The following is a 12,827-nucleotide window of genomic DNA, read 5'->3' on the forward strand; positions in this document are numbered from 1 at the left end:
ATTCTGCAGAGTGGTCACCACACATTCTGAAGTTGGGCACCCACCCAAGGTCCGTCCCCATCCCATCAAACATGAGGAGGAGGCTCATGTGGGGAGCCAAGGAGTTTCTCAGAAGTGATGACTCTGAGATTCCTTGGGGTGAGCTGCAGGAGGCACCCCTGCTTTAGTGGGCAGGAAGCTGCAGGGCTGAGCAGAGCAGGTACTGCCCATAGCCCCGCCTGGCCCGAATCTTGCGGCCCGTCTGTCCTTTTCCCAGCACCAGAAGAGGCCCTGTATGAAGGTTCTAGACAAGTGCTTATTGGATGAGTGACAGTTCGGGGGATCCAGCGCCATTCAGGTCTGGGATGCCATCCCAGGCTGCTCACTGGTAAGTGTGTGTCTGTGATAAGAGCCTCTAATCTCCTCCCAGCACACTTAGAATGAAATCCAAACTTTAGCCTCTAAGGAGCTATATGATCTGACCCCTGTGACCTCATCTCCAACCTCCCGAGGCCTCAATCATCTTCTGATACCCTAGCCTTCTTTTTTTCATCTTACTGTCGCTCAGGCTGGAGTGCAGTGGTATAATCTCAGCTCACTGCGGCCTCAACCTCCTGGGCTCAAGTGATCCTCCCGTTTCAGCCTTCAAGTAGCTCAGACTACAAGTGTGCACCACTGCACCTGGCTAATTTTTTGAAAAAATTTTTAGTAGAGATGGGGTCTATGTTGCCCAGGCTGGTCTCAAACTCCTGGCCCCAAGTGATCTTCCTGCTTCAGCCTCCCAAAGTGCTGGGATCACAGGTGTGAGCCACCACGCCTGGCCTACACTAGCCTTCTTGGTTTCCCTCAAATGCTCATGTCCCAGGGCCTTTGCACGACTGCCCCTGCAACCCCGACCCAACACACACAGATATTTGTGTGGTTCACTCTGTTACTTCATGAGGGTTCAAATGGGACCTCCTCGGAGGCCTTCCCTGACGGCTGTATCCAAAGATGTCCCTACCAAGTCACTCTATCACATGCCCCACTGCAGCTTTCCCAGAGCACGGCCACCCCCTGGACCTATGGCATCTGTGTGTTTACACGTTAAGCCCCTTTCTTCTCTGCACAGCACACAAGCTTCCCAAGGGCAGGGTCGCTGTCATGTTTAACACGTATCCCAGGGCCAAGAGAGGAGCCTGACAAACAGAGGAGAACCTGTGACAGTTTGCTGAAAGGACCTCTGTGTTACCATCTGTAGACTGAGGCTACAGTATGTCTCTCTGGAAGGGTTACGGTGTGAATCAACATGACACAGAAGGCAAAGGGCTTTGGAATCAGCCAGCACCGCATCAACGTCCAGGGGCGGTGGCGACCATCGCTGATGTGGGCGATGAGAAAAGGAACGGCCAGCCCCCTTGCATTGGCGCCGGCCCCCGCTTACCTTCATGCTTCTGGAACTCCTCCTCTGAGAAGTTGACATCCTTGTGGGAGAGGTTGGTCATGAGCTGCTTGTTCTCCTCCTGCAGCTGGGCGATCTGGGAGAGGAGGTCCTGTGCCTCCCCTCGCCACACATCCTCCACCAGCTCCAGCTCCTGCCATGGCGAGGGGACAGTGTGGGTCACTGCCCGCCCAGGGCGGCGGCCCCACCCACCCCAACCCTCAGGGGCAGCTAGGGTTGCTGGGACTTCAGAAGTGGGCATCAGGCAGCTGGGCCAGCAAGGCCACCACGAGCCCCATATGGCACCTTTGCAAGAAACAGAAGGCACCCTTCTTTGGGGCAGATGCCTGTGTTTATGCTGTTAGGACCAGGCCCAGTGAGAACTGCCCCAAGGATAACCACAAAGCTGGTGCCGCATCTTGGAGCTCTCTTCAGAGCAGACAGAGCTGCCCCAGGATACGGGGGTTCTAACATTCCCAACCTCTGGGGGGCACACCCCCGGTCTCTGGACAGTTGGGACAAATCTCTCTCCAAGACAGCCAGAGGCCTTGAGAATCCTGGGGATGCCGAGGCAGGCAGGGGCCCCGGCCCCAGCGTTCCTTAGGTGTCTGATCCAGGTGTCTCTCCATGGGGTCTTCAACCACTGACGTGACCACCCTGAGCCTCAGTTTCCCTCAGTGGGGGAACCAGAACAAAGGCTCACAAAGTGAATGTGAGGATAAATAAAATCGGTCTATTAAAGTTATTTTGTGGGTGGCTGTAGTCAAAGAAATAGCCAATAACAAGTGCTGACAAGGACAGGAAGAAACTGGAACCCTCCTACACTGCTGGTGGGAATGGAAAACAGTGCGGACGTTTTGGAAAACACTCTGGCAGTTTTGCAAAATATTAACACAGAGTTACCGTAGGACCCAGAGATTCCAGTCCTTGGATCAGCTCAAGAGGTATGAACACAATGTCCACATGAAAACGTATGCAGGTGAATGTTCCTCACAGCATTACTGCTAGTAGCCAAAAGGCAGAAACCCCAGTGTCCATCAACTGATGAATGGGTAAATAAACGTGGCACATCCAAACAATGGAACATTATTCGGCCATGAAAAGGAATGAAAGTCTGACATATGCTGCAACATAGGTGGACCCTGAAAACATTATGGAAAGAAGCCAGACACAAAAGGTCACATGTTATATGATCAGTTTTAGAAAATGTCTAATATCGGCAAATCCATAGACATAGGAAGCAGACTGGAGGTTGTCTAGAGCCAGAGTGCTAGAGGGGAGACGAGGAATGACTGTGAATGGGATGGATTTTCTTTTGGGGGGTGATGAAAATGTTCTAAAATTGATAGTGGCCGGGCGCGGTGGCTCACACCTGGAACCCCAGCACTTTGGGAGGCCAAGGCAGGCGGATCACTTGAGGTCAGGAGTCCAGGACCAGCCTGGCCAACATGGCAAAACCCCGTCTCTACTAAAAATACAAATATTAGCTGGGCGTGGTGGTGGGCACCTGTAATCCCAGCTACTCGGGAAGCTGAGCCAGGAGAACTGCTTGAACCTGGGAGGCAGAGGCTGCAGTAAGCTGAGATCAAGCCACTGCACTCCAGCCTAGGGCACACAGTGAGACTCCATGTCAAAAAATAAAATATAAATAAAATAATAAAATAAAAAATAAAATAAAATAAAATAAAATAGTGGTTCAAGACATGGACACTGGAGCCTGCTGACCCAAGTTTGAATCCTGTTTCTGCTGCTTACTAGCTGACCTTGGCGAGTTATTCAACCTTCTGGTGCCCCAGAAATAGGGAAACTAGTGTAGTATCTGCCGGGGAGGGTGGGTGTGAGGATTAAATGGTTACTATAAGTAAAGTGCCTGGAACATGCCTGGCACCCAGAAAGCACTAACAATGTGTATGCTGATCTCTGTCCCATCCCTACAATCCATCACAAGTGGCCAGGTGGCCGGATGCTAGGCATGGCCTCTGTCCATCTTCTAAGTAAGTTCTCAGACCCACCTCCTTTGTCACAAGCCTGCCGCACTGGGGAAGAGAGGAGTAAGAGCCTAGTATTTGCACAGAGGGCACAAGGTCACCAGGGGAGGTGAAGGGCAGGGCCGGGGTGGAAGTGGTGGTGAAGGGATGGAGAGGGCATGTTGACCTCCCACAAGCAGGTGTGGCCTGGAAGCAGAAAGAGGCTCATCCAGCTCTGTTCCTCTCTGTTCCCAACTGGCACAGGCCAGGTTCACACAGGGCTCAGAGAATATTAGTCAAGTGTAACTGGCTGGGGCAGGCAGAATAACGGCTCTAAAGTCATCCAAGTCCTAATCCCTGAGAATATGTTAACTTATGTGGCAAAAGGGACTGTGCAGAGCTGATTAAGTTAAGGATCTCAGACATGGCACGGTGGCTCATACCTATAATCCCTGTAATTTAGGAGGCTGAGGTGGGAGCACTGATTTAGGCAAGGGTTTGAGAACAGCCTGGGCAACATGGCAAAGCCCCGTCTCTACAAAAAATACAAAAATTAGCTGGGCATGGTAGTGCACGCCTGTAGTACCAGCTACTTGGGAGGCTGAGGTGGAAGGATCACTTGAGCCCAGGAGGTTGAGGCTGCCGTGAGCTGTGACTATACCACAGCACTCCAGCCTGGGCGACACAGCAAGATCCCACCTTTTTTTTTTTTTTTCAGAAAAGGCTCTCGAGGCTGGGCATGATGGCTCATGCCTATAATCCCAGCAATTTGGGAGGCCAAGGCAGGAAGATCACTTGAGGTCAGGAGTTCGAGACCAGCCTGGCCAACACGGCGAAACTCCATCCACTAAAAATACAAAAATTAGCTGGGCGTGGTGGCATGCGCCTGAAATTCCAGCTACTCAGGAGGCTGAAGCATGAGAATCACTTGAACCTGGGAGGTGGAGGTTGCAGTGAGCCAAGATTGTGCCACTGCACTCCAGCCTGAGCGACAGAGTGAAACTGGGTCTCAAAAAAAAAAAAAAAAAAAAAAAAAGGCTCGTGAGATGGGGAGATGATTCTGGATTATCTGGCTGGATTATCTGGTAGTCTGGTGGGCCGATGTCATGTCAGGGTCTTCATAAGAGGAGGGCAGGTCAGCATTAGAGAAATATGAGGGAGATGGGAAGAAGCTACACTGCTGGCTTTGAAGATAGAGGAAGGGGCCACAAGCCAGGGAATGCAGAGTCCATAAGTTGCGGAAGGCAAAGAAACGGATCCTCCTTCACAGCCCCACAAAGGAGTGGAGCCTTCCCAACACCTTGATTTGAATTCAGTGAGAGCCATTTCTGACTTCTGACGTCCAGAAATTTTTCAGTATTATTCATATTGCTATTACCCATATGCCTCCATAATACTGTATGACATTGTATCCATAATATTGAATTATCCAGTTCAATGAGATAGTACGTTTCTAGCCAGGCGTGGTGAGTCACGCCTGTAATCCTAGTACTTTGGGAGGCTGAGGCAGGAGAATCACTTGAGCCTAGGAATCTGCAGACAGCCGGGGCAACATGGCAAGACCCCATCTCTGCTGAAAATTAAAAAAATTAGCCGGGTGTGGTGGCACACACCTGCAGTACAGCTACTTGGGAAGCTGAGGCGGGAGGATCACTTGAGCCCATGGGGCTGAGGCTGCAGTGAGCCATGGTCACGGCACGGCACTCCACCCTGGGCAAGAGAGTGAGATGCTGTCTCAGAAAAAAAAAAAAAAAAAAAAAAGATAACACATTTCTGCTGTTTTGAGCCACTAAGTTTGTGTTCATTTGTTATAGCAGCCACAGGGGATGAACACGGACTTTAACCCTCAGTTCTCTTTTTTGCTTCTCTCAACGAACTGAAGTTGATGCTGGGGTTGCTGATTCTTGCCTCTGAGGTGACCACTCAGAATCTCAAGCTGCCTCCATACCAGCTCAGTGGCTCTCCCGAGAAGTCAGCCCTGATCAGTTATATCCTTCACGTTCCTCCCTCAGCACCGAGTCCTCAAATTCCTCATCCGAGCCTACGAGCCCCAGCACCTTCCTGATTCATCTCCCAGTTCTCTTCCTTACTCGCTCTGCTCCAGCCACACTGACTCTGTGTTCCTTGAACACACTAAGTGCATTCCTACCTCCGGACCTTTGCACTTCTCACGTCTTCTGCCTAGAATGCCTCTCCCCCAGATCAATCTGTGGCTGGATCCTATCCTTCATTCAGATCTCAGCTCAGATGTCACCTCCTCAGGGAAGCCTTCCTGACTACCCCATCTGTTGGACCACCACCCTAGTGAGTCTCTTTCATGTCTCCCAGTTTTATTTTCTTTATGGAACTTATCACAGGCTGATTTTTTTTCCAAGACAAAGTCTCGCTCTGTTGCTCAGGCTAGAGTGCAGTAACATGATCTCGGCTCAATGCAACCTTCACCTCCCAGGTTCAAGCGATTCTCCTGCCTCAGCCTCCTTAGTAGCTGGGATTACAGGCACACGCCACCATACCCAGCTAACTTTTGTATTTTTAGTAGAGATGAGGTTTCGCCATATTGGCCAGGATGGTCTCAAACTCCCGACCTCAAGTGATCCAGCTGCCTTGGCCTCCCAAAGTGCTGGAATTACAGGTGTGAACCACCGCGCCCAGCCTGAATTTTTTTTTTGTTTTTTTAATCTATCTTGGCTAGGCACAGTGGCTCACACCCGTAGTCCCAGCACTTTGGGAGAACAAGACAGGACGACTGCTTGAGCCCAAGAGTTCAAGACTAGCCTGGGCAACATAGTGAGACCTTGTCTCTAAAGGAAAAAAAAAATTACAGTGTGCCTGTAGTCTTAGCTGCTCAGGAGGCTGAGGCAGGAGGATCACTTGAACCCAGGTGTTCAAGGCTACAGTGAGCCATGATGCCATCATTGCTCTCTAGCCTGGATGACAGAGTAAGTCCCTGACTCAAAAAAAAAAAGAGAAAAAAATCTCTGTCTCCCCCTCATGCTATGGCTGTTGAGCATTTGACATGTGGCTGGTCTGAGTGGAAATGTGCAGCAGGGGTTAAAGACACACCAGATTTCAAAGATGAAGTAGGAAAAAAAGAGTGCAGAATATCAAATGATAAGTTTTTATATTGATTATATGTTGAAACGAAAATATTTTGGATATACTGGGTCCCATAAGATATATTAAGATTAACTTCACTGGTTTGTTATTTTGTTGTTTTTGAGACAGAGTCTCACTCTGTCACCCAGGCTGGAGTGCAGTGGTGCGATCTCGGCTCACTGCAATCTCTGCCTCATGGGTTCAAGCGATTCTTCTGCCTCAGTCTCCTGAATAGCTGGGATTACAGGCACCCACCATCATGCCCGGCTAATTTTTGTATTTTTAGTAGAAATGGGGGTTCGCCATATTGGCCAAGCTGGTCTTCAATTCCTGACCTCAAGTGATCCACCCGCCTTGGCCTCCCAAAGTGCTGGGATTACAGGTGTGAGCCAGCGCGCCCAGCCAACCTCACTGTTTTTTTATTAACATGGCAAAGCTGCATAATATTTCTATAGTATAGCACTGCACTAAAAAGTCAGGCTCATCAGGGCCAAGGCCTCATCTGTCATGGTCATTACTGTCTCCCCAGTGTCCAGAACAATGTCTGGCACACAGTAGGTTCTCAGTAAATATATTTGCTGAATGGGTGAATGAATAGCACAGTCTGGTATGTTACATGCAAGTGTATCAGCCCAGCCATTGCTTTCTAGAATTTATTTGTGTTTTCCCTTTCTTCCCTGTGACCCGCCTGCTGCCTGACATGAGAATTTGCTTTTCTCTGCAGAGCCATGGCACCGAGAAGGGCACTGTGTTCACTATGGCCTGTCAACAGGTTTGCAGACTGAGTAATGAGACAGAACATGATCCAACTGTGGCCTGCATCTGAGTGATGAGTGGAAGTGAGTGAGTGGGTCTACTGGGAGGAGGAGTGGGGGGAAGAAAGTGTACGTGCTTTACTGGAGCCATAATTGCTGAAAGAGAGAACGGAAAGGAAGAGGGGGGAGGGGAAGAAGAAGGGGAAAGGGAAGAGGAATGGGGGTGGACAGACTAAACCAGGATATGCCAAAAAGATTTTTGTGGAAATATCATCTTGAAGAGCCTTTGAGACTTCAGGGAAAAAAAAAAAAAAATCATACAAGTCTCTCCCATCCCAAGAATGTGAAGTCAAGGGGTCTGGGGCTGGGGTAGGAAAGGAATTGCATCCTTGATTTAGAGAGGTCATCCTCAATGTAAGTCAACAAGCCCTGGCCCTGAGCGCATGGTGTTCACTTCCCAGCTGAACGTGTTCCAGAGGCAACAAGTGCAGCTGCTGAGAATTCCATGTGACTTCAGACCTGGTGGCCTCCGATGGCTTCCAAGGATTTCTCTCAGCCCCTCTGCCATGGAACTAAACAGCCCCAGTTTGGGGACAGTATAGACGCCAGGACTTCTGTGTGATCTGGTCAAAGCCCCTTGGTCCCTGTTAATAAGAGGCGCCACACGAGAGGATTTCCAAGGTCCCTTGCCTCCTTGACCCTCTATGAGAGATGGAAGCCTCTAGGGTAGGAGTAGAGGTGCTTGGGGTGGGGACGGTTTCCTAATGTGAGCCTGTGAGCACCTCAATGAATGTCTCTCCAGGCCCAAAAAGAATTTTAACACTTGTAAAGCCCTTGCTATGGGCAGGTTCTGTCCTGAACACTTTATATGTATTTATATTAACTCCTTTAAGCCTCATCACGTTCTACTGCGGGGTACTATTACTATCCCATTTTAGAACTGAGGAAACTGAAGCACAGAGATGCTGGGGGATTTGCCCAAGATCGCACAGCCTGCACGTGGTGGGGTTTGAAACCAGGTTGTCTACCTCCAAAGTCCCAACTTCTAGGAGTCTTGAAATTAATTACAGGTCAAAGCATTTTCAGGCTCCCAGATACCCTGGAAATGCTGCTCAACTCTTGGGAACCTGAGTTTCCTTCCTGCCCCTAGGGCATAGGGATGCATGAGGACAAGCATAGTCAAACATGGCAATAGAGCTGCCAACTACCTGTGGGTCTGCCCTGAGGTTAAGGGTTCAGATCCAGCTTTGGCTATTTTCCTCCAAAACACTGAGATCCATCCAAGTATACAACAGGGGATGGCCTGCCTCTGAGGTTCAGAGACGCCAATTGTATTTCCGGAGGCTGAACAGCAAGCTGGAGACTGCTCAGACACCCTGATCCCTCAAGGAAAGGTGTTTCCTCCCATTCTCAGTCTGAAGGGGCTGCCAAGAGCATCCCTGGCTGAGGTTAGGGCAGGAAACCACATGTCTTTCACTTCCTTTTCTCCAGGAACCTCGTCTGGACTCCAGGCCCAGTGGGGAGGCCCTGATTCAGAGAGACTCCTGATCACAGGGCAGAGGCTTAGCCTAAAAGCCACCCCAAATCATCCCTTTCCCCCAATTCAAACAGGGTGGGGAGGAGACACGGGACTGGGACTCTCTCATCACTAATTCGGGACAAATCCCTCCTCCCATTGTGACCCTTGGTTTCTTCATCTGTAAAATGAAGATAATCTTTATAGAGTCCTGTGAGGATTAAGGATAAAATCAAAGAGGAGAGAACACTGGTTGCCACAGGTTCATAAGCTAGGAGAGTCCGTCCCGGGAAGAAAGTTGTAAATATGAACCTGGAGACTGGGGGTCAGAAAGCTCAGTGGCTGGAAGTCACATTCCCTTTGCTCTGGGGAGACTGGGGGTGGGGGATGAAGAAAGGGTCCTGGGCCTGATGTCACATCTTCTTGGGAAACACGGGAGGGCAAGAGGCTTATTTCATGTCTGGAAAAGAATAATACTGTCTAAGCACTTAGCTTATATGGCCCCATTTAATTCTTCTAAGGTGGGTCCTATTATGATCACCATTTGACACGTGAGGAAATAAAGCACAGAGAGGTTAAGTAACTTACCCAAAGTCACACAGCTATTAAACTGTGTGTAAAGGTGGGATTGGAACTCCAGAGAACAGCTCTTAATCTCTCGGGTGGTATCTGCCAGCCACCCCTGGTCGGGCAAAGGAAGGTCAGGGCCTCCCTCCCTCCCCACGTAGGGTCCCTCTGGTCCGGTCCCCGAACACACACACGTGTGCACCCACAGCTGCCCAATCCGGAAGAGCCCTTGGGTCCCCGCGGTCCCACTGCCCAGACGGACAGACCAAGGCCGCCGCCCACCTTCTGGTGCTTGCGCTCCTTCTCGATGCGGTCCATCCTCTCTAGGCGCAGGCGGTCCAGCTCCAGGCGCAGCTCGTCCAGCTCGGGCGCGACGTGGTGGCGGCTGACCAGCACCTCCAGGATCTCCAGGACGCGCACGACCTTGGGCATGAGGCGCGCGATGGCCTCGCAGCCGTGCTGGTCGATGACCCGCTCGAACTCGTGGCCCACAAGCGACGCGATGTCGTACACGTCCATGACGGTCAGCTCGGCCACGTTCTTCTCCAGCGCCGACTCGGCCGCCAGCGCCGACCCCCGCTCCTCCTCCATGGCCGCCCTCCCGGCCTGTCCCCCGCCCCGCAAACTCGTGCAACTCCCAAACTTGCCGCGGTAGAGGGCCGGGCCGGCCGGGCCCAGCCTGGGCCGCGGGCGGGCGCGCTCAGCGGGCGCGGGGGCGAGGGCACAGCGGGCAGCGGGTGGAGGGCGGCGGACGGCGGGCGCGGGCACGGGCGGCGGCGCGGGGTGCGCGGGGCCGCGGTCTGGGCGCACGGCTCGGCCCGGAGCTGCTCCCGAGTGGGCGGCGGCGGCGGCGGTGGCGGTGGCGGCGGGGAGGGCGCGCGCGTGCGCAGGCCCGCGGCGCCTCCCAAGTTGAGATCAGAGTTGCGCTCAATGGAGCCGGGCCGGGCGCCCCGGGGCGGTGCTGGCCTGAGGGGCGGCAGCGCGCCGGGCCCGAGAGGAAGGGCGGCCCGCGACTCCTCCGGGAAACTTTGGTGGCGGCGGCGGAGAGGCTGGGTGACCGCTCCCCCGCAGGGAGGCCGCGCGCCCCGCCCCGATCCCGGCCTGGCCAGGGGCGCGCCCACTTTCCGCCTCCCGGGGGCGCCCCGGAGTCCCCCCACAGCGCTGACTGTGCGGCCTGCACACCGGGCCCCGTCTCCAGCCGCCAGACCCGCAGCGCCCCTCGCCCGTGCTCCGGCCGCCCCTTCCCCGCCTGGCGCTGGCTCCTCCCACCACCCGGCCGCCGGGAAGGGTCCAGGCCGCCCCGGGAGTGGGGGCCGGGGGGCGCTGGTCTCGCGGGACGATTCGCTGCTCTGGGGAGCCGCCCCGGCCTTGGAGAGGGATGGAGGGGTCACGAGGAGGTCCCCGGGCTGCGGCTCATCCCGGAAAGAAAATGGGGACGCCCCGGCCTGCAGACCCTCCCCGCAGACCCGGCCCCCTGCAGAGGCGCCCGGAGCCCCAGGGCGCTCCTCCCCGAGCCACATCCATCACTGGCTCCGTGTGACATAAACGCCACTTCACAGTAGGGCGAAGCCCGCTTGGCATCCCAGCACCACGAGTTTTCTCTTGTCCCAAGGCCCCCTGTCCATTTGGGCTGTCCAAATCCACTTGTCCATCAGACCCCCTCCCACTCCCGGGAGAACCTTTCCTGAACCCAGAACCCCATCCACTCTCCCCGCCCCCGACGCAGGAGTTAAGGACCCCCTTGCAAACTCACAGTCCCCTGCTTGCCCCACCAGAATTGCTCTTAGCATCCTGAGTTTTCACACTGTGGTAGCAGATAGGTTTTCACCGTCTGACTGTTAGCTCCTTGAGGGAGGAAATCTTAATGCCCTTGTAGCCATAAAGTGCACCCCAACCTGGCACGTATTGATTAAAAATCTAAAAGTTGGCCGGGCGCGGTGGCTCACGCCTGTATTCCCAGCACTTTGGGAGGCCGAGGCGGGCAGATCACCTGAGGTCGGGAGTTCAAGACCAGCCTGACCAACATGAAGAAATGCTGTCTCTACTAAAAATACAAAATTAGCCGGGCTTGGTGGCACATGCCTGTAATCCCAGCTACTCAGGAGGCTGAGGCAGGAGAATCGCTTGAACCCGGGAGGCGAGGGTTGCAGTGAGCCGAGATTGCACCACTGCACTCCAGCCTGGTCAACAAGAGCAAAACTTCACCTCAAAAAAAAAAAAAAGGTTTTTTTATTAATTTTTTCATAGAGACAGGGGTCTCACTATGTTGCCGAGGCTGGCCTTAAACCCCTAGACTTGAGCGATCCTCCTGCCTCTACCTCCCCAAAGTGTTGGGATTACAGGCGTGAGCCACCGTGCCTGGCCCCAAATTCTAAAATTTTAAAATATATTGAGTATTTGCTTTACGTGTAGTTAAAAAATATGCAGTGTTTACTGTGTGCCAAGCATTATTCTAAGTGCTTTACTAATATTACCTCATTTAATCCTGACTACATGGCTTCCTAAAGAGTGGCCTAAGGACGGCGGGGATCCCCAGTACCCAAAGGGTCTCTGGGAGGTTCTCCCTTTCTCCAGCTGCAAGTCAGTGTCAGGCTGGGTGTTCCTCATATTCTCAACACGAAACGGCGGAGTGCAGCGGACAGTGCAGAAGCGGTGTTGAGGCACCAGCTCCTTTCTAATGAGCAAGACGCTAGAGACTTGCAAACGCATAAACCAATACCATCGCTGACAAGATTGCTTCAAATTTATTTTGGAGCATAGCATTATTCTTATTTTAAAAAGTACATATGGGCTGGGTGCAATGGCTCATGCCTGTGATCCTAGTACTTTGGGAGGCCGAGATGGGAGGATTTCTTGAGCTCAGGAGTTCGAGACCAGCCTGGGCAATACAGTGAGAACACCCCCCTCCCCCGTCCCTATAAAAAAAAATTAAAAATTAAAAAATTGGCAGGGTGCAGTAGCTCACGCCTGTAATCCCAGCACTTTGGAAGGCTGAGGCAGACGAGGTCAGGAGTTCAAGACCAACCTGGCCAAGATGGTGAAACCCTGTCTCTACTAAAAATACAAAAATTAGCCGGGTGTGATGGTGCATGCCTGTAATCCCAGCAACTCGGGAGGCTGAGGCAGAGAATTGCTTAAACCCGGAAGGCAGAGGTTGCAGCGAGCCGAAATCGCGCCACTGCACTCCAGACTGGGCGACAGAGTGAGACTCCATCTGAAAATAATAATAGTAATGATAATATAATAAAATAAATAAGTAATAAAAAGATAAAAAAATTAAGGCCAGGCGCGGTGGCTCACGCCTTTAAATCCTAGCGCTTTGGGAGGCCAAGGTGGGAAAATTTCTTGAGCTCAGGAGTTTGAGACCAGCCTGGCCAACATGGCAAAACCCCGCCTCTACTAAAAACACGAAAATTAACTAGACATGGTGGCATGTGCCTGTAATCTCAGCTACTCAAGAGTCTGAAGCACGAGAATCATTAGAGCCTGGGAGGCAGAGGTTGCAGTGAGCTGAGATCGTGCCACTG

The 12,827-nt window shown here is 52.5% G+C and overlaps 1 protein-coding gene across 2 annotated transcripts in view; it reads right to left on the reverse strand.

Moving 5' to 3' along the window:
• RILPL1 (Rab interacting lysosomal protein like 1) overlaps positions 1 to 10,130 on the reverse strand; it is a 56,744-nt gene extending 46,614 nt beyond the window's left edge. For both annotated transcript variants that reach the window (XM_025403423.1, XM_025403422.1), the window contains exons 1-2: positions 9,583 to 10,130; positions 1,403 to 1,553 (exon numbers count right to left, since the gene is read on the reverse strand). In XM_025403423.1, coding sequence (XP_025259208.1) covers positions 1,403 to 1,553; positions 9,583 to 9,891 — 460 coding nt within the window. In that variant the 5' untranslated portion in view covers positions 9,892 to 10,130. The remainder of the gene's footprint in view (positions 1 to 1,402; positions 1,554 to 9,582) is intronic.
• Positions 10,131 to 12,827: the final 2,697 nt, after the last annotated feature.

The sequence above is a fragment of the Theropithecus gelada genome, chromosome 11, assembly GCF_003255815.1.
Source record: "Theropithecus gelada isolate Dixy chromosome 11, Tgel_1.0, whole genome shotgun sequence".
NCBI classification, from domain to species: Eukaryota; Metazoa; Chordata; class Mammalia; order Primates; family Cercopithecidae; genus Theropithecus; species Theropithecus gelada.